This window comes from Oncorhynchus clarkii, unplaced genomic scaffold, assembly GCF_045791955.1.
Source record: "Oncorhynchus clarkii lewisi isolate Uvic-CL-2024 unplaced genomic scaffold, UVic_Ocla_1.0 unplaced_contig_537_pilon_pilon, whole genome shotgun sequence".
In the NCBI taxonomy this organism is placed as follows: domain Eukaryota; kingdom Metazoa; phylum Chordata; class Actinopteri; order Salmoniformes; family Salmonidae; genus Oncorhynchus; species Oncorhynchus clarkii.
The window spans coordinates 81,072-108,503 of record NW_027260838.1 but is presented as its reverse complement, the minus strand read 5'-3'; the positions used below and the strand labels follow the sequence as shown (position 1 = coordinate 108,503).

General features: G+C 45.1%; 2 protein-coding genes across 4 annotated transcripts in view; one reads left to right on the top strand and one right to left on the bottom strand.

Annotated features, from left to right (window-relative positions):
- Positions 1 to 16,931, top strand: part of LOC139401878 (vasorin-like) — a 43,343-nt gene extending 26,412 nt beyond the window's left edge. The window contains exons 3-4 of one of the 3 annotated variants that reach the window (XR_011633178.1): positions 12,268 to 15,512; positions 15,548 to 16,031. Coding sequence is in view for 2 of the 3 variants with exons in the window: in XM_071145873.1 (XP_071001974.1) it covers positions 12,303 to 14,381 (2,079 nt within the window). In the remaining variant the exon portion in view is untranslated. Of the gene's footprint in view, positions 1 to 233; positions 282 to 12,267 lie in introns of those variants that run through there. The other 2 variants (XM_071145874.1, XM_071145873.1) reach the window with 2 other exon arrangements.
- The window catches only part of LOC139401879 (mitochondrial import inner membrane translocase subunit tim16-like), a 175,587-nt gene that overhangs the window by 94,761 nt on the left and 53,394 nt on the right, over positions 1 to 27,432 (bottom strand). The window lies entirely within an intron of this gene.

The following is a 27,432-nucleotide window of genomic DNA, read 5'->3' as shown; positions in this document are numbered from 1 at the left end:
AAAGGAAGGAGGGGTAATGATTTTACGACATCTGTCAGGGACAATGAACCTCTGGCAGCCACAGTATCTTTGTAGTGGTGTGAAGGGGGGGTTATGGGGCAATACAGTGAAACAAACTTTGCAAGCTGCTGCACACAACTCTCTCTCTGGTATATTTCAGGCCCACCACAAGAAAAGGGCCTGCTCAGGCCACATCCCAACATGCTATCCCAGCTCTCACTACCAGCCTGATGGATGTCAGGAGTTCTTATTCCTTCAAACGGGCACTAAATGAATATCAGGTCTGCTTCGCCTTCACATCCAGCCTTTCTCACTAGGCTCTGATGTTTAATCTTCCTCTCCCTCCATCTCCCTCTCTTTCTCTCATTGACCCCCATTGTCTGAGATTGATGGTTTTGACCGAGTCTGCCCCCTGCTAGGACAGCGTGAGGGCCATACCATTAGAGAACCGCAGCCAGGGGAATGAGGGAAAGATGACACAGTGTTCAGATCTTAGAAGTGACGGGGGATCAAATTACCGCTCTGTGGGGGGATCAAATGGAGATAGATGTGATTTAGTAGATGTCTGCAGTGAGCGCACACACACACACACACACACACACACACACACACACACACACACACACACACACACACACACACACACACACACACACACACACACACACACACACACACACACACACACACACACACACACACACACACACACACACACACACACACACACACACACACACACACACACACACACAGCCCTGTCCTTTCGCTGGAGATAAGGGCTCTTGACATTGGGCCCTGGGCCTGGGAGGCCCTGTGAAGCTGTAATTGCTGAGGCTTCTTGACTCTCTCTCATGTAGGCTAGACCTTTAAACCCATCTCAGCCCTCCACCTGACTGACGAGTGACAGGACCAACCCTTCTTTCTGTTTCTCCTAGCTTGTTGGACCTTTCTTTTCCATCCCTCTCTCCTTTTGGTTCCCCCTGTTTTCTTGCTTTTTCCTCTATGTCTTGAGAAGAAAGAGAGGGATCGAGAGCGAGAGAGCAGGGAGAGAGAGAAAGGCCTTTCATTTCTCCGCTCCTCTTCATTTACAGCCACATGTTCTTCTTGCACAGTGTTACGCAAAGACGTTGCCATGCATACTCTCCTCTATCACAGCCTAGCTAGGCTATCTCCTGGCCTGAATCACCAGCAGTGCCACACATTCATCATCTTTTTATAATAGATACGGTCATATTCAAACCCAGAGAGCACAGAGGTTATAACTCTAGTTGTGTAATGAGAGTAGGAACAAAGAAAGCCCTACTACCATAGAGATACATGTTGTTATATACTGTAAGTCCTCTCTAGTGTTCTGTGTCATTATGTGTTTACTCCATCCACACATACAGTCAGTCCCTAGTCCGTTGAGATTTCCCCCGTTTTTCTTGGGAAATATATAGCTTTCCTAAAGGGGAAACGTCCTCTTAATCTAACGAGGGCCGAGTGTGTGTTTGTAGACAGATGAGACTCGGAGGAAGCTCCTTTTCAAACTCAGCTGCTGCACATCTCAGGAATGTTTCAAGTTTAAACAGAGAGGAGGCAAAGAGCGGTGGAGACAGCAGAGAGGAAATGACAAGCCTGAGGAGGAGAGAAGCTGACGCTCAACGGCTGCATTCCTCCCAGGATGACAGCAGACCTGGGTTCAACCACTGTCCCGAAATCTTACAAATACTATGAGCGTTTGCCTTGGAGTGCCAGGTGGGCGTGGTTTTCACTTTTAGGACTTTTCTGTAGTATTTGAAATGATTTGAAATAGTATTTGAACCCAGGTGTGGAACAGTGTTTGAGGTGGTTGAGGCTCTATTCTCTACATTTCTATCTGCTCTGAACGTTTCACCTTTTATTTTTATTTCACCTTTATTTAACCAGGTAGGCTAGTTGAGAACACCTTTATTTAACCAGGTAGGCTAGTTGAGAACAAGTTCTCATTTACAACTGCGACCTGGCCAAGATAAAGCAAAGCAGTTCGACACATACAACAACACAGTTACACAATAAATAGGCCATAGTGGCGAAATAATTACAATATAGCAATTAAACACTGGAGTGATAGATGTGCAGAAGATGAGTGTGCAAGTAGAGATGCTGAGGTGCAAAGGAGCAAAATAAATTAAATAAATAACAGTATGGGGGATGAAGTAGTTGGATGGGCTATTTACAGATGGGCTATGTTAAGGTGCAGTGATCTGTGAGCTGCTCTGATAGCTGGTGCTTAAAGTTAGTGAGGGAGGTAGAGTCTCCAGCTTCAGTGATTTTTGCAGTCTGTTCCAGTCATTGGCAGCAGAGAACTGGAAGGAAAGGTGGCCAAAGGAGGAATTGGCTTTGGGGGTGACCAGTGAAATATACCTGCTGGAGCGCGTGCTACCGGTGGGTGCTACTATGGTGACCAGTGAGCTGAGATAAGGCGGGGCTTTACCTAGCAAAGACTTATAGATGACCTGGAGCCAGTGGGTTTGGCGATGAATATGTAGCGAGGGCCAGCCAACGAGAGCATACAGGTCGCAGTGGTGGGTAGTATATGGGGCTTTGGTGATAAAGTGGATGGCACTGTGATAGACTGCATCCAGTTTGCTGAGTAGAGTGTTGGGGGCTATTTTGTAAATTACATCACCGAAGTCAAGGATCGGTAGGACAGTCAGTTTTACAAGGGTATTTTTGGCAGCATGAGTGAAGGATGCTTTGTTGTGAAATAGGAAGCCGATTCTAGATTTAATTTTGGATTGAAGATGCTTAATGTGAGTCTGGAAGGAGAGTTGACAGTCTAGCCAGACACCTAGGTATTTGTAGTTCTCCACATATTCTAAGTCAGAAACAAAACCTCACTGAATACACCCCATCTGTCTGTCTGTCTGTCTATTTCCTCTCTGTGTCCTCCATGGCTCCCTCTCTGCCTGCCCCAGCCTCATGGCTCCCTCTCTGCCTGCCTCAGCCTCATGGCTCCCTCTCTGCCTGCCTCAGCCTCATGGCTCCCTCTGGGCTATCAGTTTCTCTGGACCCTGGTCAGAATGAGGCACAGTAAAATAAACATAGACCCCAGAGAGCAAGAATCACAACATTGGGTTTCTTAGGAAAATATTCCAAACTTCATCTACATAGCTCCCCTCCTTACGTCTCTCTCACATTCTTTCATGTCGGCCTCCCCTCTCTCTCCTCCTCTCCCGACACTCATACCTCCTTCTATACTGCATGGCTCCCTTGATCTTGTGTATTCTGGCCCTGCTCCCCTACACCCGTCCCCCGTCTCTTGCCTGTATCCTCCAGCGCCTGATTGGCTCCCTCTGTTCAGGGAGAGGTGTGATTGGCTGATGTTTGTCCTGTACCGCTTCAGACACATACCACACAAATGCATACTGCTGTATGTGTCTATGTTGTGACAGACCTGGGTTCAAATAGGATTTGTTTTATTTTAAATACTTTGGGTATTCGATTGAGTCTGCCTGGAGTGCCAGATGATCGGGGATTGCACTTTAGGGACTATTCCATTGGTTCCATTGCGCCAGGCAAGCTTGCAAAATGTCTGTTTTACCATCCTTCAACTGTTGCTGGAGTTTCCCTTTCCCCAGCCTTCATCCCCCGTTATTCTTTCCCCTTTTCTCTTTTCTCTACACACAGCTGATCCATCCAGCCACACAGCACATCCATCCCGCCACACAGCAGATCCACCCAGCCACACAGTAGAGCCATCCAGCCACACAGCAGATCCATCCAGCCACACAGCACAGCAGATCCATCCAGCCACACAGCAGATCCATCCAGCCACACAGCAGATCCATCCAGCCACACAGCAGATCCATCCAGCCACACAGCAGATCCATCCAGCCACACTCTCTTCTCTGTCTTTCCATCTACCTCTTCATCATTTCCCAACCCTGTAATACTACCAGCCTTCCTGCTTTTTATTATAGGCTGTATATCAGAAGAGCCCGGGTTCATGTCTCTCTGTTGACTTTATGGCTGAACCGAAGGAAAAACTCAAGCCACATTTTAGAAACTTCCGCAAAGGCACGCATAAGCCGAATGAAGTCCTAGTTAAGAACCTGCTAGTAGAAAACTCTATTTAATTTAGAATAACTTTCTTCTCCTGTGAGGGAAGTTCTATACACATGTAATGTAGAAGAGCAGTTCAGACGGACCACCAGCTACATCAGCACGGGCAGAAATCCATTACAACCCACTGAATTCCATTATCAGTCCATTTAAATGTGTTCCCCCAGGCGTTGTGTTTAAACCCATGGGATAACTGCGACCCCTCACCCCAACTACCCATTACACTGTGGTCAAATGGCAGACTGTACCTCCATCAGATGCTATCTTCAATCTCTGAAGGAGATTTTCCAGAAACAATTACAAGGCCTATACCTAATGCTGATTAAGTCCAACACAGTACTTTTTGCATTGTTGGCAAAAAGAAAAGCTAAGTTAGTACTTTTTGCACTGTTGGGAGAAGTTAAGAGGTATTTCTCACGGAGTTAGCAGGTGTTGGCTGTTGATAGCTGTTAGTGAGTTAGCTGCTGGCTACTTTGTTAACCTGACCCAATGGCACAATACTAAAGCTACTTTATTGGTGTTTGGCTGTATAACAATACATCTCTGCCCAGCCTTGGCTTTAACATGTAATAACTTGGAACAGAACAATAGGAATGTGTAGCTCAGGGAATGCATCCAAGACATTACCACTATACCTCTCTTCTTTAACGTGATCCGGCTTCAAGGAACTACAGGGGAAAAAACATTTTCATATCAAGGGTTATGATTTCCAGGAGGAGTGGAAAGAGAAAAGAGAGGTATGCTGAAAGAGGAGGAAGATACATACCACAGTGGTGGCGTGATGTGAAGGGATGATACTGGGCTAGAAACTAACTTTCATGGCCTTTGTCCCCCCCCCCCCCCCGCCTTCCTCCTTCCCGTGCCTTCCTCTCCCCCCCCGCCTTCCTCTTTCCCCCGCCTTCCTCTTTCCCCTGCCTTCCTCTTCCCCCCACCCCGCCTTCCTCTTTCCCCTGCCTTCCTCTTCCCCCCCCCCCCCTGCCTTCCTCTCCCCCCCCCGCCTTCCTCTTTCCCCTGCCTTCCTCCCCCCCCCCCCCCCCCCCTTCCTTCCTCTTTCCCCTGCCTTCCTCTTCCCCCCCCGCCTTCCTCTTTCCCCTGCCTTCCTCTTCCCCCCCCGCCTTCCTCTTTCCCCTGCCTCCCAGCCCTTACATCTCCTCTCCAACTCTTGACATTCGAGGCCGTGTTTTTCAGTAGAAAATGTACAAGCGAAATAAAGAACAGCAAAAGAGAGCAGGGAAACTCCAGAGGGGGGGGGAAACAGATCGCAGATATGCAGTGGAAGTGGAACTCGGTGGCTCCGTTTCAGCCGTAATATCTACTTGGCACAAGCCCTGTGCATTTCTGATTTTTTTTTTTTTGAGTTTTATACGGCCGCAACTAAAACCGGCTTTTGGAGGAAAAGATGGCATGGCTGCCAGTGAATTAATGAAACGCCAGTCGCAAGAATGCAAAAAACCTGCTCTGTTTCCTTCTGCAAAGTTCATCATATGTCATGGCCATCATCAGCGGGGGCTCAGTGATTATAACAGTTGTATTACACACAGGCTCATGCAGCTTGTGTTACCTGCTGAGAATAGGAGCTACAATGAGACAGAACAGAGATAGAGTGAGGGATAAAGGTGAAGATGATGATGGTTCATTCATCGTTAGAGAGACAAGGAAGCAGAGCTAACCTTTCGGACAGATAAACTTGGATAAAGGATTTCCAGACTCTGGGAACAACGTGGAAATGGCACACAACAAAACAACAAGATTATTCTTCAATGTGACGCAGAAGCAACTAGACCAAGTTGAATCAATTCAATCAGTAATGAACTAGAACAGTGTGATTAGCTGTAAGATTATGACTTGTTGTGGGCAGGCGGCTACAGTATGACCTAGTGCAGGATGTGATAATGTGTCTCTCTGCAGGCAAAAGACTCATTTATCAAAGAGTTAGATAGAGGAACCTTGAGAATGACGGGCAATGTTTGGAAAAAGTGGAAGTGGAAGGGCGCAAGTTACCGTAACCATGGTGGCACTATCTCTGTAGCTCAGGGATGTGTTTTCAGATGGGAGAGTGTGATCTCTGCCTCACAATGTTGCTACAAGGTTGCAGCAAAGTTGTGCATTGGCTAAACGGGTGGGTCAGTGCTACAAGTGAGTAACGACAGACAGCGAGGCGGAAAGGAAAATGAATATGGGAACGTTTCAGGATGTTTTTAGTGTTGTACTCTTTCAACCCCTCAAGCACCTCAGAACAGAGTTTTCTGGGAGTATTATGGGTACATTTGTCAGGACAAACCCTACAATACAAGAAGAATCCAGGTCGTACCCCAAACAGGAACCAGTACCATTAAAACGGCGCTTAAGAAACTCCCTTAAGTGAACAAATTCAACCTGAAGGTGTCTACAATTTCCACTCACACAGCGAGCCCCCCCCCCCCCCCCCACAATCAACTTAAATCATGACATTTTTTCTAAATGTTGAAACCTGCTTTCCAAATAAAGGCAGAATTAAAGAGAAAGTAAAACCACTGCAGGTGGAGAAGATGAATAGTTGAATATAAATCAGATGATTGTGTCTGCGTGGCTCATGTTTAAAGGGAGAGAAGATGAATATAAATCAGATGATTGTGTCTGCGTGGCTCATGTTTAAAAAGGGAGAGAAGATTAATATAAATCAGATGATTGTGTCTGCGTGGCTCATGTTTAAAAAGGGAGAGAAGATTAATATAAATCAGATGATTGTGTCTGCGTGGATCATGTTTAAAGGGAGAGAAGAGGAATAGTTGAATATAAATCAGATGATTGTGTCTGCGTGGATCATGTTTAAAGGGAGAGAAGTTGAATATAAATCAGATGATTGTGTCTGCGTGGCTCATGTTTAAAGGGAGAGAAGATGAATATAAATCAGATGATTGTGTCTGCGTGGCTCATGTTTAAAGGGAGAGAAGTTGAATATAAATCAGATGATTGTGTCTGCGTGGCTCATGTTTAAAGGGAGAGAAGATGAATATAAATCAGATGATTGTGTCTGCGTGGCTCATGTTTAAAAAGGGAGAGAAAATAATGGCCACCGTCGCAGTCTCCCTGCAGTGTCCAATAAAACTAAGCTTGGCGTATTTCACCCCGACATGAACTGCGGATATTAAACCCAGAGAGCGAGAGAGAGAAAGGTAGGGAGGGAGAGAAAGAGAGAAGTAGGGAGAGAGAGAAGGGGAGGACAGAAGGAAGGAAGAAAGATTGAAAATCTGTATTTTACTCTCTCCTCGCTCAAGGCCACTAACCCGTGCGATTACTCCTTGGAACGAAGGATGATAAACGTCTTCAATGACTCACTTGAGCAGCTCATCTTCCCTTTATATGCCATCCATTCCCCCCTCTTTCTTTCCTCCCTTCCCTCGCTCTCTTTCAACTCAAGTCTAAGTTATGTGATCTTACAGGTGTCCTGTCTCGGGCCTGAATATGCTGGGTCTCAAGTGAATCCGGGGTGTAAATCACGTGACATGCCCATCTGACACTATCCTCTCTTTGGATTCAAAAGCGCCTCTCTCAGCATCTCTAAGTTTCTACTGTATTTCTCAGACGTGTTTAGTAAGGAGCGTTGGCCAAAGTTTTGAGTAATGACAATATTCTAATGTTAGGTGATTTATACTGAGCGTTTGTCAGGAAAGCAGCTCCAGGATATCGATAACGACACAAGTTTAGAGCACTGCAAGCTAAATCACACACAGATGCATGCACACATGAACTATATCGTATATCACATAATTACAGTCACAAACAGAGACTTGGTACAGTTGTAAAAGTGGAGAAATTAAAGGGAAACAAGGAGAAGTTTGTACTGCAGCATTAATACTGTAAAACCATTAACAGCAGGTATAAAACCACTAACAGCAGGTATAAAACCGTTAGCAGGTATACAACAGTTAACAGCAGATATAAAACAGTTAATAGCAGGTATAAAACAGTTAATAGCAGGTATACAACAGTTAACAGCAGGTATAAAACCGTTGACAGCAAGTATAAACAGTTAACAGCAGGTATAAAACCGTTGACAGCAAGTATAAACAGTTAACAGCAGGTATAAAACTGTTGACAGCAGGTATACAACAGTTAACAGCAAGTATAAAACCACTAACAGCAGGTATAAAACCGTTAACAGCAGATATAAAACCACTAACAGCAGGTATAAAACCACTAACAGCAGGTATAAAACCACTAACAGCAGGTATAAAACAGTTAACAGCAGGTATAAAACCGTTAGCAGGTATACAACAGTTAACAGCAGGTATAAAACAGTTAACAGCAGGTATAAAACCACTAACAGCAGGTATAAAACCACTAACAGCAGGTATAAATCCACTAACAGCAGGTATAAAACCGTTAACAGCAGGTATAAAACCGTTAACAGCAGGTATAAAACCACTAACAGCAGGTATAAAACCACTAACAGCAGGTATAAAACCACTAACAGCAGGTATAAAACCACTAACAGCAGGTATTAAACCACTAACAGCCGGTATTAAACCACTAACAGCAGGTATTAAACCACTAACAGCAGGTATTAAACCACTAACAGCAGGTATTAAACCACTAACAGCAGGTATAAAACCACTAACAGCAGATATAAAACCACTAACAGCAGGTATAAAACCACTAACAGCAGGTATAAAACCGTTAACAGCAGGTATAAAACCGTTAACAGCAGGTATAAAACCGTTAACAGCAGGTATAAAAGCACTATAACAGCAGGTATTAAACCACTAACAGCAGGTATTAAACCACTAACAGCAGGTATAAAACCGTTAACAGCAGGTATAAAAGCACCAACAGCAGGTATAAAACCACTAACAGCAGGTATAAAACCGTTAGCAGGTATACAACAGTTAACAGCAGGTATAAAACAGTTAACAGCAGGTATAAAACCGTTAACAGCAGATATATAACCACTAACAGCAGGTATAAAACCACTAACAGCAGGTATAAAACAGTTAATAGCAGGTATAAAACAGTTAATAGCAGGTATACAACAGTTAACAGCAGGTATAAAACCGTTGACAGCAGGTATACAACAGTTAACAGCAGGTATAAAACTGTTGACAGCAGGTATACAACAGTTAACAGCAAGTATAAAACCACTAACAGCAGGTATAAAACCGTTAACAGCAGGTATAAAACCGTTAACAGCAGATATAAAACCACTAACAGCAGGTATAAAACCACTAACAGCAGGTATAAAACAGTTAACAGCAGGTATAAAACCGTTAGCATGTATACAACAGTTAACAGCAGGTATAAAACAGTTAACAGCAGGTATAAAACCACTAACAGCAGGTATAAATCCACTAACAGCAGGTATAAAACCGTTAACAGCAGATATAAAACCACTAACAGCAGGTATAAAACCACTAACAGCAGGTATAAAACAGTTAACAGCAGGTATAAAACAGTTAACAGCAGGTATAAAACTGTTGACAGCAGGTATAAAACCGTTAACAGCAGATATATAACCACTAACAGCAGGTATAAAACCACTAACAGCAGGTATAAAACAGTTAATAGCAGGTATAAAACAGTTAATAGCAGGTATACAACAGTTAACAGCAGGTATAAAATCGTTGACAGCAAGTATACAACAGTTAACAGCAGGTATAAAACTGTTGACAGCAGGTATACAACAGTTAACAGCAAGTATAAAACCACTAACAGCAGGTATAAAACCGTTAACAGCAGGTATAAAACCGTTAACAGCAGATATAAAACCACTAACAGCAGGTATAAAACCACTAACAGCAGGTATAAAACAGTTAACAGCAGGTATAAAACCGTTAGCAGGTATACAACAGTTAACAGCAGGTATAAAACAGTTAACAGCAGGTATAAAACCACTAACAGCAGGTATAAAACCACTAACAGCAGGTATAAAACCACTAACAGCAGGTATAAATCCACTAACAGCAGGTATAAAACCGTTAACAGCAGATATAAAACCACTAACAGCAGGTATAAAACCACTAACAGCAGGTATAAAACCACTAACAGCAGGTATAAAACAGTTAACAGCAGGTATAAAACCGTTAGCAGGTATACAACAGTTAACAGCAGGTATAAAACATCTAACAGCAGGTATAAAACCACTAACAGCAGGTATAAAACCGTTAACAGCAGGTATAAAACCACTAACAGCAGGTATTAAAACACTAACAGCAGATATAAAACAGTTAACAGCAGGTATAAAACAGTTAACAGCAGGTATAAAACCGTTGACAGCAAGTATACAACAGTTTGCAGCAGGTATAAAACCATTAACAGCAGGTATAAAACCACTAACGGCAGGTATTTTACCACTATTGGCAGGTATTAAACCACTAACGGCAGGTATTAAACCACTAACAGCAGGTATAAAACCGTTAACAGCAGGTATAAAACAGATACTACCAGAGGAAGGTAGTATCCATAGTAATAAAACAGATCTAATAAGATATACAGTATAGAGTAGAACTGTGTTCCAAATGTAAAGTGGTTAGTGTCTTTAAGCAGTTGAATAGAAGTATCATATCCAACAGCAGTGTTGACTGTGTGTGTGCATGTGTGTGTGCATGTGTGTGTGCGTGCGTGCGTGTGTGTGTGTGTGGAGAGTCAGTGTAAACAGTCTCTATGGTGCAGTTCTGAGCAGGTAAACAGCTAGGGTTAGTTGTTCAACAGTCTGATGGCCTGTTGGTCCGAGACCCGATGCTCCGTTATCATTTGCCAGATGGTAACAGTCCGTGGCTTGGGTGACTGGAGTTCTTGACAGGCTTCATCGCCTCCCTCAGACATCGTAATCTGAACAATTTGTGTGTGTGTTTGTGTGTGTGTCTGTAACGTGGTTTCACAGGCTAAAGAGTTTGTCGTAAACATGGAGAAAATGGTTAAATGTGCTTCCCGTTCAACCACAGTGTGTGGAGAACTGTAAATGGTAGTGGGTGGACTGACAGACCCTGAGACAGACAGACAGACAGACAGACAGACAGACAGACACAGATAGAGGGAGACAGACAGACATACCTAGAGAGAGTGAGAGAGACAAAGAGACACATAAATGTGTTTACCAGTCCACAGCACCAAGTACTACCAGGACCTATAGCAAGGTTTATGTTAATGAAGCAGCTACCAAACCTGCTACCACAGTAACTAACAATATGCTTGAGGAAAACACCTCAGAAAGGAAAACAACATCCAGGATCCACTGTGTCTGATACAATACTATCAAGTTCAAATCACCTTGGTCAGAGTGTGGCTACATTATATTGCTACTCTCTATCTAAGGGAACTTTCTTTCCCCTGAGTCCAGTGGAAAATTACTCAAAGCCCTGAGGTCACAGCCGTACCACAGCCCATTGTTTGAAGAGCCCTGTGTCAAGAGACCACGTCTTTGATCCTTCATGTGAGCTCAGACGACGATAATAACGCCACATATTGTGCTAGCCACATGAAAAAAGAGAAACTAATACATCATAAAGATCTATACAGATTTGTGACGCATTATACAGATCTGAAGGGTAGTTATAGTACAGAGTTGCTGTATATCTCAATTTAGCACTTCTACACCTCTATGTCCTATACTTCTAGGTTGTCTCTATGTCCTATACTTCTAGGTTGTCTCCATGTCCTACATCTCTAGGTTGTCTCTATGTCCTGTACTTCTAGGGTGTCTCTATGTCCTGTACTTCTAGGGTATCTCTATGTCCTACACCTCTAGGGTGTCTCAATGTCCTAAACTTCAGGTTGTCTCTATGTTCTACATCTCTAGGTTGTCTTTATGTCCTATAATTCTAGGTTGTCTCTATGTCCTACACATCTAGGTTGTCTCTATGTCCTACACCTCTAGGTTGTCTCTATGTCCTACACATCTAGGTTGTCTCTATGTCCTACACCTCTAGGTTGTCTCTATGTCCTACACTTCAGGTTGTCTATATGTTCTACATCTCTAGGTTGTCTTTATGTCCTATAATTCTAGGTTGTCTCTATGTCCTACATCTCTAGGTTGTCTCTATGTTCGACACCTCTAAGTTGCCTTCCTTTCCCATGTCCTTCACAGTTTCCAGCAAGACATGACAAAGATAAGACTCTGTCTGTGTATATCTATTACCCAGTGGCCCTGCATTTAAAGCATCTCTTTCTATAGCTGACCTTGTCCTTGATCTGTCCTTTCAGGCTGAGAGAGGAGACAGAGTGACTTCAGTGGCACCATGAAGGCCTTCTTCCTCCCTCCGCTGACGCCCTTCCTCCTTCTCCTCTTGCTCCGGCTCCCTGGCAGGACTCTGGCCAGCGACTGTCCCCAGGACTGCACCTGCTCCACCCCAGAATCCATCTTCTGTTTCCAGCGCCGCTCTGCCACCATACCCCAAGGCGTCCCGGAACCCACCAAGAACCTCTACCTCTTTGCCAACGGCATCGAGGCCCTGGCGGAGGAAGACTTTGTGGGCATGGAGAGCCTGGAGATGCTGGATCTGAGTCAGAACAAAGTCACGGTACTGCCTGACCGGGTATTTGAGCCTCTGACTTCCCTGAGGAACTTGGACCTCTCAGCCAACCAGATCACCCATCTGTCAGAGGAGAGCTTTGCGGGCATGGCCCTACTGGAGAGGCTGTACCTCTACAGCAACCACATCCGGACTATACACCCTGCCGCCTTCCACGGCCTGGAGCAGCTGCTGGAGCTCAAGCTGCAGGGAAACCAGCTCACCTCGCTCCCCGCCCTAGCCATGCCCAGACTGCTGCTGCTGGACCTCCGCTTCAACACCCTCCCATCCCTGGGGTCAGCCGACCTCCAGATGCCCAACCTGGAGTCTCTGAAGCTGGCCGGCCTGGGCCTCGAAAGCCTGAACGAGGACCTGATGGCCAGCCTGGGGAACCTCCACGAACTGGACATCTCTGGCAACGAGCTGGGCTCCTTCCCCCTGGCGCTGAGGGAGACCCAGGGCCTGATCTACCTGAGCCTGGCCGGGAACCCCATGGGCCCACTGAAGCTGGAGGACCTGAAGAACCTGAGCGAGCTCCAGGAGTTGGACATCAGCAACCTGAGTCTGCAGGGCTTGCCTGACGGGTTCGCACAGCTTTTCCCTCACCTGACTAAGCTGACAGTGGCCGAGAACCCTTTCAACTGCCTGTGCACCCTGGCCTGGTTTCCCGGGTGGCTCAGGAACCAGGGGGTGACTCTGGGCAGGACGGAGGAGACCCGCTGCCACTTCCCTCCCCTCAACGCTGGGAAGGTGCTGGAGAGGTTGGAGCACAGGGAGTTTGGCTGCCCCACCACCACTACTGTCACCGCTAGCACAGTCAGAACCAGCACCACCATGCCCCCCCCAGTCACCACCCTGCCTAGCACCTCCCCAGCCATCCCTGCACCCGGGCCCAGTGAGGAGGACAACTCAACTGGGACAGACAGCCAGCCCCCGCTCCCTGACCCTGCCTCTCCCAGCAGCAGCAGCCAAGACCCAGAGGTGGACTTCTTATGCCCCTCCCAGACCTGCTTGAATGGGGGCACCTGTCGGCTGGACGGGCAAGGCCATCTGGAGTGCACCTGCCCTCGTGGCTTCTACGGCACCTATTGCGAGAACCGCCACCACTCCCACCCCCCTCCCGATCAGGACCACAATGACAACAACAATTACATTTCCGCGGCAACTGTCACCGCCGATGCCCCCGACATCAGCTCGCGCCTGGTGACCAGCTCCTCCATCCTGCTGGACCTGCACCGCTACATCAAGGTCCGGCCCTACATCCGCGGCATCCGTCTAACATACCGCAACCTGTCGGGGCCCGACCGGCGTCCCATGCAGCTCAGCGTGCCCGCTTCCTACCCGGAGTACACCCTGAGGGGGCTGCGGCCCAACTCCACCTACACAGTGTGCGCCAGCCCGCTGGGCGACCTCAGCGGTGGGGACAGCGTCTGCACGGTGGCCCACACAGCGGCCCAGCAGCACACTGCCACAGGGAGGCAGGTGGAGGACAAGAGGCTGACCACCATGCTGGTGCCGGCTCTGGCCATACTGCTGCTCCTAGTCCTGATTGCAGCCGCCGTGGGGATGGTGTGCTACATAAGGAGGAAACGGGCCAAGGGCCACCTGGATCTGGAGTGTGAGCCAGCCCAGCTGGAGCTGGAGGGAGTCAAGGCTGGTTCCAACGTTGGAGGGGTGATGCCCCAAAAGCAGCCGGAGCCGGCTGTGGTTCAAAATGGCGGCCTGGAGTACGAGGTGCTGCTAATACAGGATCATTGCTCGCCGAACAACAACATGGCTCTCTCTCATAAGCCCTCTTATTTCTGACGCCCATCTCTGTTGCTACTCAGACCCAGAGGGTCAGACTAAATACCTCTAGCTACTCCTTCCCTCAAGGACTAGACACCAGCTAGAGTTGTTGGTGACAGTGGAGGAGAAAGAGAGGACCGGCCAGCCATGTGTCAGCAATTGAGAAACAGAACAAATATTAAACTGTGCAGACATTAAAATATGTTTGAAAGGATTATTTGAAAATAAGGGAGCCTTTTAAAGTGCCTTTATTCTTATTTCCACACCTCCTGCTTTGTTTCTACATTCACATTGCTGGACTGGCGCCCCGCGGCTCGCTACTGAGTGTGCCCACTCTCCACAGCAGGCCAGGCAGAGAGACATCAGGGTAGTGACCTAATCCCTGCTGTGTCTACTCTAAAATGGGGTCTGCACTGAAATGGGGGTGTATTGCTGTGCACCCCTTGTGATACCTGAACTATGTAAAAAGAGTATAAGCAATTATTTTGCTCCGTAGCACCTCAGCACTACCCCAGTGGCACTTGCTGTGAATGACATCCGAGTCACCAAATGAAGAGAACTTTTGTCAGTAATTGAAAAGCAAGGTGCCTGACATTTATCATGCTTTGTTTCGGCTCTATTGCTTAGTGAAATTGTCATTTTTTTGTTGTGTTTGTAAATGTTTTTATACTCTTGCTGCTGTTGTTGTTCTGTAAGTATGTGACTGTTACCACCCTTCATCCCCCCTTAACTGCTTGTGATTTAACAGACAGATTAAACCCCAGATTCAAATCTTTGAAGATTAAAACTCGTTTGTACCAGCGAAGTCAATCACAGGGTTTACCCTACGAATGTCAGACAGTCTAAGCAGCTGTAAGTCTCATACTAAATCCCCTCTCCATTCTCTGGCCCTCAACCCCGCCCCGCCCCCCACACAAAAAGCACCGATAAACAGTTTCAGTTGGCTGAAACCTTAACATTTGTTTCTGTGCTGCAGCGAACTTCAAGCATCCCCTGAGCCTGCCTCAGATCAACCACACACACATGATTACCACAGAGAGGAGAAGGGGGAAAAATAAACAGTTAATTTCTAAAGGCTTTACTCATTGTTTATGTCCCCAAGAGGGAACACAGTTACTTCAGTAAACCGCAATTCACAAGAACGCACTTGTTAGCCTAGCTTAGCCTAGCTTAGCCTAGCCTAGCTTAGCCTAGCTTAGCCTAGCTTAGCCTAGCCTCTCAGAGAGATGCTTGTGGATTTCCCAGAATTAGCCTCTATGGTGCTTTGTTGTGCACCATTAACTGGTCTTTGGAAAAAGAGGGTCCCACGTCTTGCTCACTTGCAGCCAAGCAGACTATGAAAAGTCCATAGTATAGTTGAAGGTTTTATATGGGCTCTGTCTGGGACGAGGGACATTGAGGAAAAAATGTGTACACCAAACTAGAATATGCTGAAACACCAGTGTTGAGATTCAAATCTCAGAATGTGAAAACAGTCTAAGTAACTTTTATGTGTCTGGCGCTAACCTGCCTGCCCCCGATGAGGATCTCAGTGCCGACTACAGTATGAAGATCTCTGTCGGTAAACAGATCAGTGATAATGTGGAAGCATGTCCCGTCTTGTGCACAGAGAGGCAGACATCAAGTCACTGTCATGCTTCAGTAGTACTGTATCCCCCACTAAACACACACACATATGCCCACCTACTCCATCCACTACATTTAAAGACATTCTCCAGTACTTTTGTATAGTTTTTAGCCAGCAGTTCTGAAAGTAGCATTCATGAGACAAAAGTGGTCCCTGTGTACTACGTTGCGTGTACTACGTGCAGATATGTGCCCCACATAATTTATCTTTCTCATTCTGCATCTAGCTAGCTAACGCTCAAAAAGCAAGGGGCTAAAGCTCATTGGCTAGAACTTGAATTGCTAGGGGGAAAATGTAGAGAAAATGGAGCAGCACAGCTTCGAGAAAAAGTTCCTTTTAAACTAGGCATTAAATGGCTAATTGAGGTAAGACAGTAATTCTGTGAATAGAGTATGCATTTTTAACTACATATTGACACATCCAGCCCAAAGTGGGAGGTTTAACAAATACTTAGCAGTCGCTAAAGTTCCAGAGCATGTATTTAAACCTCCTGAAATGGGCATGTCAAGACAAGGATCCCCTCTTCTAACATGCCTAGTGACCAGGCATTACATTATGACTATTATTTTAGTGAAAACAACACAGGAGATTAAGATTGGAAGTAAGGGTTGGTGGTTGCTGTCTACCACTAAATCTTATACCATCTAAACAAATACTTAGGCCTCAATATTTAACACTTAAAATTACATCTGTTTAAAGTGTGTAAAACTACCAAAAAACTTAACTGGAATACTTGGTTTTACAATACAAAAAACATTGAAAATATCCAGAAATATTTTTGATATTATTCCTATTTTTCCCTGTTTATTTTGGGAAGCTTTTCATTGTTATTGTTCATCTCTTTCCATGTCCTTTTGAATTAAGTGAACATATTTTTATGAGCAAAAAATCACAATGTTGACATTATTAAAAAAGTTTAAATAAAAACTGAAAACAAACATGAGGTTACGTCTGTTTGATTCTTCTAAATCAGGGCTCTCCAACCCTGTTCCTGGAGAGTTAGTCCAGTAGGTTTTAACTCCAACCCTGTTCCTGGAGAGTTACAGTCCAGTAGGTTTTAACTCCAGCCCTGTTCCTGGAGAGTTACAGTCCAGTAGGTTTTAACTCCAACCCTGTTCCTGGAGAGTTAAAGTCCAGTAGGTTTTAACTCCAACCCTGTTCCTGGAGAGTTAGTCCAGTAGGTTTTAACTCCAACCCTGTTCCTGGAGAGTTACAGTCCAGTAGGTTTTAACTCCAACCCTGTTCCTGGAGAGTTACAGTCCAGTAGGTTTTAACTCCAACCCTGTTCCTGGAGAGTTAGTCCAGTAGGTTTTAACTCCAACCCTGTTCCTGGAGAGTTACAGTCCAGTAGGTTTTAACTCCAGCCCTGTTCCTGGAGAGTTACAGTCCAGTAGGTTTTAACTCCAACCCTGTTCCTGGAGAGTTACAGTCCAGTAGGTTTTAACTCCAGCCCTGTTCCTGGAGAGTTACAGTCCAGTAGGTTTTAACTCCAACCCTGTTCCTGGAGAGTTAAAGTCCAGTAGGTTTTAACTCCAACCCTGTTCCTGGAGAGTTAGTCCAGTAGGTTTTAACTCCAACCCTGTTCCTGGAGAGTTACAGTCCAGTAGGTTTTAACTCCAACCCTGTTCCTGGAGAGTTACAGTCCAGTAGGTTTTAACTCCAACCCTGTTCCTGGAGAGTTAGTCCAGTAGGTTTTAACTCCAACCCTGTTCCTGGAGAGTTACAGTCCAGTAGGTTTTAACTCCAGCCCTGTTCCTGGAGAGTTACAGTCCAGTAGGTTTTAACTCCAACCCTGTTCCTGGAGAGTTACAGTCCAGTAGGTTTTAACTCCAGCCCTGTTCCTGGAGAGTTACAGTCCAGTAGGTTTTAACTCCAACCCTGTTCCTGGAGAGTTAGTCCAGTAGGTTTTAACTCCAACCCTGTTCCTGGAGAGTTACAGTCCAGTAGGTTTTAACTCCAGCCCTGTTCCTGGAGAGTTACAGTCCAGTAGGTTTTAACTCCAACCCTGTTCCTGGAGAGTTACAGTCCAGTAGGTTTTAACTCCAGCCCTGTTCCTGGAGAGTTACAGTCCAGTAGGTTTTAACTCCAACCCTGTTCCTGGAGAGTTACAGTCCAGTAGGTTTTAACTCCAACCCTGTTCCTGGAGAGTTACAGTCCAGTAGGTTTTAACTCCAACCCTGTTCCTGGAGAGTTAGTCCGGTAGGTTTTAACTCCAACCCTGTTCCTGGAGAGTTACAGTCCAGTAGTTTTAACTCCAACCCGGTTCCTGGAGAGTTACAGTCCAGTAGGTTTTAATTCCAACCCTGTTCCTGGAGAGTTAGTCCAGTAGGTTTTAACTCCAACCCTGTTCCTGGAGAGTTACAGTCCAGTAGGTTTTAACTCCAGCCCTGTTCCTGGAGAGTTACAGTCCAGTAGGTTTTAACTCCAACCCTGTTCCTGGAGAGTTAAAGTCCAGTAGGTTTTAACTCCAACCCTGTTCCTGGAGAGTTAGTCCAGTAGGTTTTAACTCCAACCCTGTTCCTGGAGAGTTACAGTCCAGTAGGTTTTAACTCCAACCCTGTTCCTGGAGAGTTACAGTCCAGTAGGTTTTAACTCCAACCCTGTTCCTGGAGAGTTAGTCCAGTAGGTTTTAACTCCAACCCTGTTCCTGGAGAGTTACAGTCCAGTAGGTTTTAACTCCAGCCCTGTTCCTGGAGAGTTACAGTCCAGTAGGTTTTAACTCCAACCCTGTTCCTGGAGAGTTACAGTCCAGTAGGTTTTAACTCCAGCCCTGTTCCTGGAGAGTTACAGTCCAGTAGGTTTTAACTCCAACCCTGTTCCTGGAGAGTTACAGTCCAGTAGGTTTTAACTCCAGCCCTGTTCCTGGAGAGTTACAGTCCAGTAGGTTTTAACTCCAACCCTGTTCCTGGAGAGTTACAGTCCAGTAGGTTTTAACTCCAGCCCTGTTCCTGGAGAGTTACAGTCCAGTAGGTTTTAACTCCAACCCTGTTCCTGGAGAGTTACAGTCCAGTAGGTTTTAACTCCAACCCTGTTCCTGGAGAGTTACAGTCCAGTAGGTTTTAACTCCAACCCTGTTCCTGGAGAGTTAGTCCGGTAGGTTTTAACTCCAACCCTGTTCCTGGAGAGTTACAGTCCAGTAGTTTTAACTCCAACCCTGTTCCTGGAGAGTTACAGTCCAGTAGGTTTTAATTCCAACCCTGTTCCTGGAGAGTTAGTCCAGTAGGTTTTAACTCCAACCCTGTTCCTGGAGAGTTACAGTCCAGTAGGTTTTAACTCCAACCCTGTTCCTGGAGAGTTACAGTCCAGTAGGTTTTAACTCCAACCCTGTTCCTGGAGAGTTAGTCCGGTAGGTTTTAACTCCAACCCTGTTCCTGGAGAGTTAGTCCAGTAGGTTTTAACTCCAACCCTGTTCCTGGAGAGTTAGTCCAGTAGGTTTTAATTCCAACCCTGTTCCTGGAGAGTTAGTCCAGTAGGTTTTAACTCCAACCCTGTTCCTGGAGAGTTACAGTCCAGTAGGTTTTAACTCCAACCCTGTTCCTGGAGAGTTAGTCCAGTAGGTTAACTCCAACCCTGTTCCTGGAGAGTTAGTCCAGTAGGTTTTAACTCCAACCCTGTTCCTGGAGAGTTACAGTCCAGTAGGTTTTAACTCCAACCCTGTTCCTGGAGAGTTACAGTCCAGTAGGTTTTAACTCCAATACTGGACTGTAGCTCTCCAGGAACAGGGTTGGAGAGCCCTGTTCTAAATCGTCTGTTTTTCTCTGTCTCAGGAGAACATTTGACTGGCAGTGGAGCAATAGATTAAGTCTATCATCAACTTCACCTCCTTCATTCAGCCATCACTCTGGGAAGCGAGGGAAGAAGGAGCCAGCGGAAGAGATGGAGGCATGATTGAGACAGTTATTAAACCTGTCAGGATGTCAAGTCTGGCAGTCAGTTCGCAACCCCCCCCCCCCCACAGACACTCACGTACCCCTTTGCCTCCTCCCCACACATACACACCGCTGTGTGTGAGCCTGAGAGAGAACACATTGTTTTTATGTGTCCGTATCTGTTAGCTCTTCCATGTCCTTGGATCTGACTACCACCACCTCCAAGAAGTGCTTCATTATTAATCCAATGTGTCCAACAGAGTGTTACATTCCTCCCTCCAGCAGAGCACCACCCAACACAAACTTCTCACCAGACTGTTTAGGGGGGTCTTGGTATTTTTCCCTCAATAGCTGGAGGCGAAGGTAAAAAATATGATTGAAACCACACAGAGGCTAAATATTAATAGTGATTTGTACCGCAGACAGGGTCCCTGACCCTGAGCTAATGGGTTAGCATTGTTTGTTAGCGTACATAATATATCAACCTCTGACCATACACAAGTTTACAGGTACAGGCTTGGCAGGGGCTGACTGTACAGTATGTCCACACACACACACAGCTTGGCTCAGGTACAGGCATCCAGCTGCTAGCTGTTGTGCTCAGTCCCAGCACCAACACAAACACATAAAACAGCTCCACTGCGGTCCTGAAGACACCTATTATTTCACTTGGTTCTGAGTGAAAACAACCAAGTATACCCTGCGAGTCACCAGTAACACACACGCAGCAGGTTCAGCCTTTGTTTTTCAAACATTTTCTTCTTCTCTTGTCTCCCTTCCTCTCTCTCACCTCATATGTTGGAATAGTTGGGGAAAAAAAATCTGCATTCTGCCTCGCAGATTTAACCCAGGTTCAACTGGAGTCTCAAACAATCATGTATGTGACGGTGACAACTAGTACTTGAGCTGTGTGTGGATAAGAAAGAAAGAAAGACTGGGAAAAAGAGAGAGAGAGGGAAAGAGAGAGAGTGAGAGAGAGAGAGAGAGAGAGGGAAAGAGAGAGAGAGAGAGAGAGAAAGAGAGAGAGAGGGAAAGAGAGAGAGAGAGAGAGAGAAAGAGAGAGAGAGAGAGAAAGAGAGAAAGAGAGAGAAAGAGAGCGAGAGAGGGAGAGAGAGAGAGAGAGAGAGAGAGAGAGAGAAATAAAGAAAGAGAGAAACACAGGGAGAGCATGTGTCTGTTTCTCTCTTTTCCTTCTGTGAAACAGGCCTCTTTTCTTCCCCTTGGCTTTAACAGACCTGGCCTCTGGCGAGGGGCCAACCCCGACGCTGCTCAAGCTGCATGCGCCAATCAAAGGAGCCATTGTAGCCGTGAATGAAGCCTTTTTCAAATTATCATCCTGAAAAATTCCACACAAAATTATTGCTGAGTAAATATTTTTGAACTTTTCTCTCAATCGTTCTTTCCCTCCACCACTCCCGCTCTCTTCCCTCTCATTCTTAGTTTTAGCTTCTTTTCCAAAACCAGGGCTTGAAGGGAGTCTGCCAAGGACAATGTGTTAAAACACGGGGTCGTAGTGTGGCTTCGAATTGGCATTTCCGCTCCCTCTCTCTCCCTCTCTCTCTCTCTGTAATAACAGTAAAGATGTGAGATCTGAAGGGTGGTGTACTACTGTACAGCTGGCAGTAAGTACAGCTGGCAGTAAGTGATGCCCTGTGCGTTCCCTCTAGTGCCAAAGCCAACGGATGGATCAAAGGGCATGAGAGGGCAGCGGATGCCCGTCTGACAGTGAGGGATGACAGGAGAGGAAAGAGGAGAGGAGAAGGAAGGAGAGGAGGCTTTGGTTTGGTTTTATGTGCTTTTCACTGCAATAAATTGTGGTGAACACATGCAGTCGATTTCACATGCTGTTCAGTAGATTATGAGATATAAAACAAACAGGATCATAATCCCCCTGGAGATACCTCCTCCCTCCCTCCCTTTCTACACTGTGGTCCAATGCTTACTGGAAGTCAGTCACATGGGTTGGCTTAAGGCAGGTGTGGATGTGCTACAGTATATCTATGGTAAAGCAGGGTAGAGGGCAAAACGCAGGGTAAAAATATGGCGAGCAATAGAGGGAGAGAAACTGTGTCAAATAATGATTAAGGTCCATGCAGGACCACGTGCACTGAAACCCCACGACTCTGCAGAGACTAGTTGCTGACGTGTAAAGAACTGTTCACGGACAGGGGCTGGCGGGTGGGTGTGGGGGTAAGTTCAACATGGCTTCCAAAAGTGAGCCTGGAATTAAAGCACATGCATCTAATCTGAACAGCCTGTCATTCTGGAACGCACCACAACTGTGCTTCTCATTTCATAGGAATGAGGGGGGGGGGGGGGGGGCTGGGGGTGGGAACGAGGATGTTATTTATTCCGGAGAAAAGAGTGGGGTAAATCTGGCATTAATGAAACAGGGAGGTGGTTGGAAGAGAAACACGTGTGTTTGCTTGGTCCACTGATAACAACAGTTTGACTGATCTGATGAATCAATAGAGATTCCAGAGACGAGATGAGCTCAATTAGACTCTATTGGCCAAGAAAGTTAAGACTTGATCCCCGATTGGTTCTCGAAGTGACCAATGACCAAGTGTTATTACTGCTGGGGATATTGTCAGTGTACCTGGTTAGTGGCTCTGGCACATTTCTTGGTTTAAAACATTTTACAACAGAAAACAAAAATGAGAGTCCAGGTCGTCCCTCCTTATTTCAGTCCATTTTCCTCCATTTAGTGCCTAATGAACAGGACCCAGCTGTTTCTGGGTTGTTAGTCTATCTGACTTGTGTGTAAAAGTATGTATCCTAAGGGAGATGTCCTTGAGATATTAAGGCTACTTGAGGCTTTTGTTTGACTTTGTATGGAGAGAGGATGATCGCCTGCTGCTTTTTAAGGCCTTCTGAGAACCTTGTTCTGTATTGAGGAGTCACGAGGCTTCCTCTGTGTTGATTTGTCACAGCTGTTGTAGCCTTGAGCCATCCTCTTACCTGGGACGTATAAGAGCTGTTGTAGCCTTGAGCCATCTGCTTACCTGGGACATATAAGAGCTGTTGTAGCCTTGAGCCATCCTCTTACCTGGGACATATAAGAGCTGCTGTAGCCTTGAGCCATCCTCTTACCTGGGACATATAAGAGCTGCTGTAGCCTTGAGCCATCCTCTTACCTGGGACATATAAGAGCTGTTGTAGCCTTGAGCTATCCTCTTACCTGGGACATATAAGATATGTTGTAGCCTTGAGCCATCCTCTTACCTGGGACATATAAGAGCTGTTGTAGCCTTGAGCAAGGCTCTTTAATTCAGATGTTCCTACTTGAGCCCACTGTAATACGTAGATCAGAGCGCTGGGCTAGTTATAACAGCTGGGACTGGTAGTAATGTAATGAATCCCAAATCGATCCCTAGCACCTAGCCTCTAGTCCCTAGACCACAGGCCCTACCCATTAGACACTCGTATATAGATCTGATTGGATAAGTGTAAGCAGCATGGCGGAAGTAATTTTACTTTAAAGGGGCAGTTTCCACAACATGAGGTCAGAATAAAATTAGGATAATGCCCCTTTCAGTGTAAGAGCGGTTTGAAAAGACCGCCTGAAATTTCAGCTTGTCTGGCTGGGTAGACCTGATGACATCACCAAGCGGTATAAGTTAATAGACCAATTAAAAAAAGAGAGTTTTCCCTCCTCTCTGTAAAAAACAGTTAGTTTTCAGGTTACACATCCCTCCTTCTCCAATTAGACCCCTCCCTCAGACCACTCCCAGACAGTCCTAACAAGATGATTTCTTGAGAAATTGCATTTTACTAAGATATTGTTGTTTCGTTTGGACCATTTTAATTTAAAACAATCACAGTAAGGTAGAAATGATTTGATAGTGAGATAAAAACGTCTGCATTGCATCTTTAAACACGTGATTATTTCAGTGTCTGGGGGTTAGAGGTTAGGGCAGGACGAACTCTTTTTGCCCCAGCACTACACAGCTGTTTCAAATGATCAACTCATCATCACACTTTAAAGATTTGAATCAGGTGTGCAGTGAGTGCTAGGGCAAAAACAAAAATGTGCACCCCTTTTGGGTCCCCAGGACCAGGATTGAGAACCACTGGGTTAGGGGATAAGATTTGATTTGAGAGTGGGCCTAAAATACACTCTGTGATATGGGGCTATGTACAATACTCTAACAGACTTCAGTATTGGCCTTCAGTCTGTCTGTCACTAGCTATTCCCATCACACTGATGTTCAGTCACCTGTCCTGCCTGGAGGGTTCAGACAGACAGACAGTGTCACCTCCGCTCAAGCTGCGTTTCCAAACTCCGGTTCTCCAGTACCCCCAACCGGGGATGCTACTGTCGTAGTTCACATGGGATCAAATGACACCAAACAGGGTTTTACTGAGCTGATCAAACAGGGTTTTACTGAACTGATCAAACAGGGTTTTACTGAGCTGATCAAACAGGGTTTTACTGAGCTGATCAAACAGGATTTTACTGAGCTGATCAAACAGGGTTTTACTGAGCTGATCAAACAGGGTTTTACTGAGCTGATCAACACCCTAAAAGTCTCTGAAAAGCAACCAATGATCTCTGGTCTGATGCAGTCACTGGGTCGCGGCTGTGTAAGGTTCAGCAGGCTCTTAGCTGGATTAAAGACTACTGCCACTATGTTGGCATAACTTTTACTGACAATTTCAACACTTTTTGGAAACAAAAGATGCTCTACAGGGATGATGGGCTTCACCCAAATCATCGGGGAGCCCTTTTCATACTTCAAGGCTGCGTTAAGATACTGACTCAGTGACAGTCTAAGCCATCCTCTCTAAGCGTTATCCTCGTACTGTTGTCTATACTGCCAGGGGTGTTGTCAATTGTAATCTTGTTCCCATTCCTTTCAACTCCACTCTTAGATGTGCTATTGTTAGCTCAACAGAGGAACCCACTGTGGTCTGCTCCCCCAGCGCTTTAGTTCCAATGTGAATTCCATAAACTTGAATACCCCCTCGGTTTTCACATCACGTAGAGGGCTTGGGCTGTTGCACGATAGCAACCAAAGCCCATGTAAGTCAGTTTATAACATTCCATCATTGGTTACTCGAAGAGCTCCTCATATTGACATTGGCTGCGGCCTCGGGCCCTATGGTTCTAATCTTGGAAAAGTAATTACAATATCTTCTCCTTCCTCTATTACTACTAGGGATAGACCAAATGATGCAGTTCTATGCACTCTTATAGCCATACCAACTATATCAATATCAACCATCAGACAGGGACTGCAACCACCTACTGAACGTTGCTTGTTTGAGTTGGAGTTTCCATGTGACATAAAAAAATCGGAAAGGTCTTGGGTTGATGCATCTGAACATTAGGAACTAACTTCCTAAACTAAATGACATTAAGATCTGGGTTATGCAGACTAATCTGGATATTCTGGTATTGACTGAAACATGGATCTCTGGGGACATTCTGGAATCTGATATTAATGCAGACAGAGTAGGTGGTGGTGGAGTGGCCATTTTTTATTTAAAATAACTTCTCTGTCTCTTTACTGAAATCCATTTCCCTCGCTCCAAAATTGTAACTCCTATCGTTTAGCCTTTGTCTGGGGAGAAATGTATCTATAACTGTTATAGGCATCTACCGTCCTCCCTTAGCTAACCTTTGTGCACTCGAGGAGTTAAATAGTTTGTTTACTAATTCAGTTATTATCCTTGGTGACCTAAATTATGATCTAAAAAGCATGTGTAATGATCTAAACCTTAACCCAGCTGGTGACTAAGCCTACACGGCCCAACCCTAGAGATCCTTCAAAGGCATCTCTGATCGATCACATTTTTATGAATACACCAGAGAATGTGAGATGTGAGAATACACAAATCTAAGCCCCGTGTCATCACAAAGAGGAAATAAAAAAACTTCAGTGAACCGTCTTTTTCACATGATCTTTATACTAGTGACCTTGACTGTACTTCAGTTATCCCTGAACCTGATTAGCTTGGATCCTCTTTGCAGATGTCTTCAATGCTATGTGGATAATCATGCACCCTTCAAAACATGTCAGGGTTAAAGGTATATTGAATGCCTGGTACACTATGCAGTTATCAGAAATCATTCATGAAAGAGATGATGCTTGGGTCAAGGCCAGGTACACAGGCTTAGGCCTGGACTGGAAAGCTTTTAAGAAACTGAGGAATGAATGTGTAAGACAAATCAGAAAGGCTAAATCTGATTATTATATTTATGATTGTAATGGGAACCCGGCTAAATTCTGGAAAACTGTCAAATCCCTGAAGGGTTCTACTTCCCCCTCTCTGCCACAACAAATTAGTTCAGACACTGGCCATATTACAGAAAAAAAGGAATCATTGATGCATTTAATCACCATGTTATTTCACCGGGCTCTCTCTTTGAAAGAACTTTAAGCCTTTTCATAATGTTGTTGTGCTGGATGCTGGAAGGGTAAACTTGCTGAATGATCAGAGAAATGGTAGTCAAAGCTTTTCTATTAGGCTATTTACAGAAAAATAAGTCCTGGATGCTTTGCTAGCAATAGACAACAAGATATCCACAGGGGCTGACAAAGTGGATCCTGGTCTGCCTAAGTGTGCAGCACCATCATTGTTGGCTCAACTACCCACATTTTTTTTATTTAACATTGTTTTCAGGAAATATTCCAAAAGTATGTAAACCAACTCTTGTGCTGCCACTCCATAAGGACGGAGACAGTAGGGATCTTAAATATTATCACCCCATTTTAAGGCTTCCTTGTTTAGCTAAGATTCCAGAATCCTTGGGAAATGTACAACTTTGCTCTTTTTTATGTGAGAAATGTATTTTCAATGTAAACTGATCAGGGTTCAGGCCTGGCCATAGCACTATTACAGCAACCACTTTAGTTGTTAATGATCTTGTCAACACTTTAGATACTACAATGAAATGTGCTGCTTTGTTTGTGGACCTGTCAAAAGCTTTTGATACTGTTGATCATGCTATTTTATTGAATAATTTGTCATGGATAGGCCTGAGCTCTGACGCCTGTTCTTGGTTTCATGATTATCTTAGTGACAGAACTCAGGCCATCGTGATGGATGGGGTTAAGTGTGAATTTCTTGAAGTACATAAAGGTGTACCACAGGGGTCCATTCTGGGACCTGCTCTTTTCACTATTCATGTAACACCATGAGTCAATCTGTTCAAAATGGTGAACTTCATCTATATGTGGACGATAGTATTATGGATGCTATTGCCCTGACTGTTGATCTGGCTGATTTTATAGCTATGCAGGAAGCCCTGCTGATATAAAACTTGTGCTTAATACGGGCAAAAACTAAATACATGTTTTTAAACTCTCGTAAGAATATTTCAGATGAACTACATGTTCACTCGGTAGATGGTTCTCCAATCGAACATGTTCCCACGTATAAATACTTATGCATTTGGATGGATATGGATTTAACATTTAAAAACCAATAGATGAGCTGGTTAAGATGCTAAGATTTAAAGTTGGCTTTTTCTATAGAAACAGATTGTGCCCTTCTCTAAGCAGTAGGAAGCAGATAAGGGGCAGATAAAAAGTCTACATTTTTATCTGTTCTTGACTATGGTGAT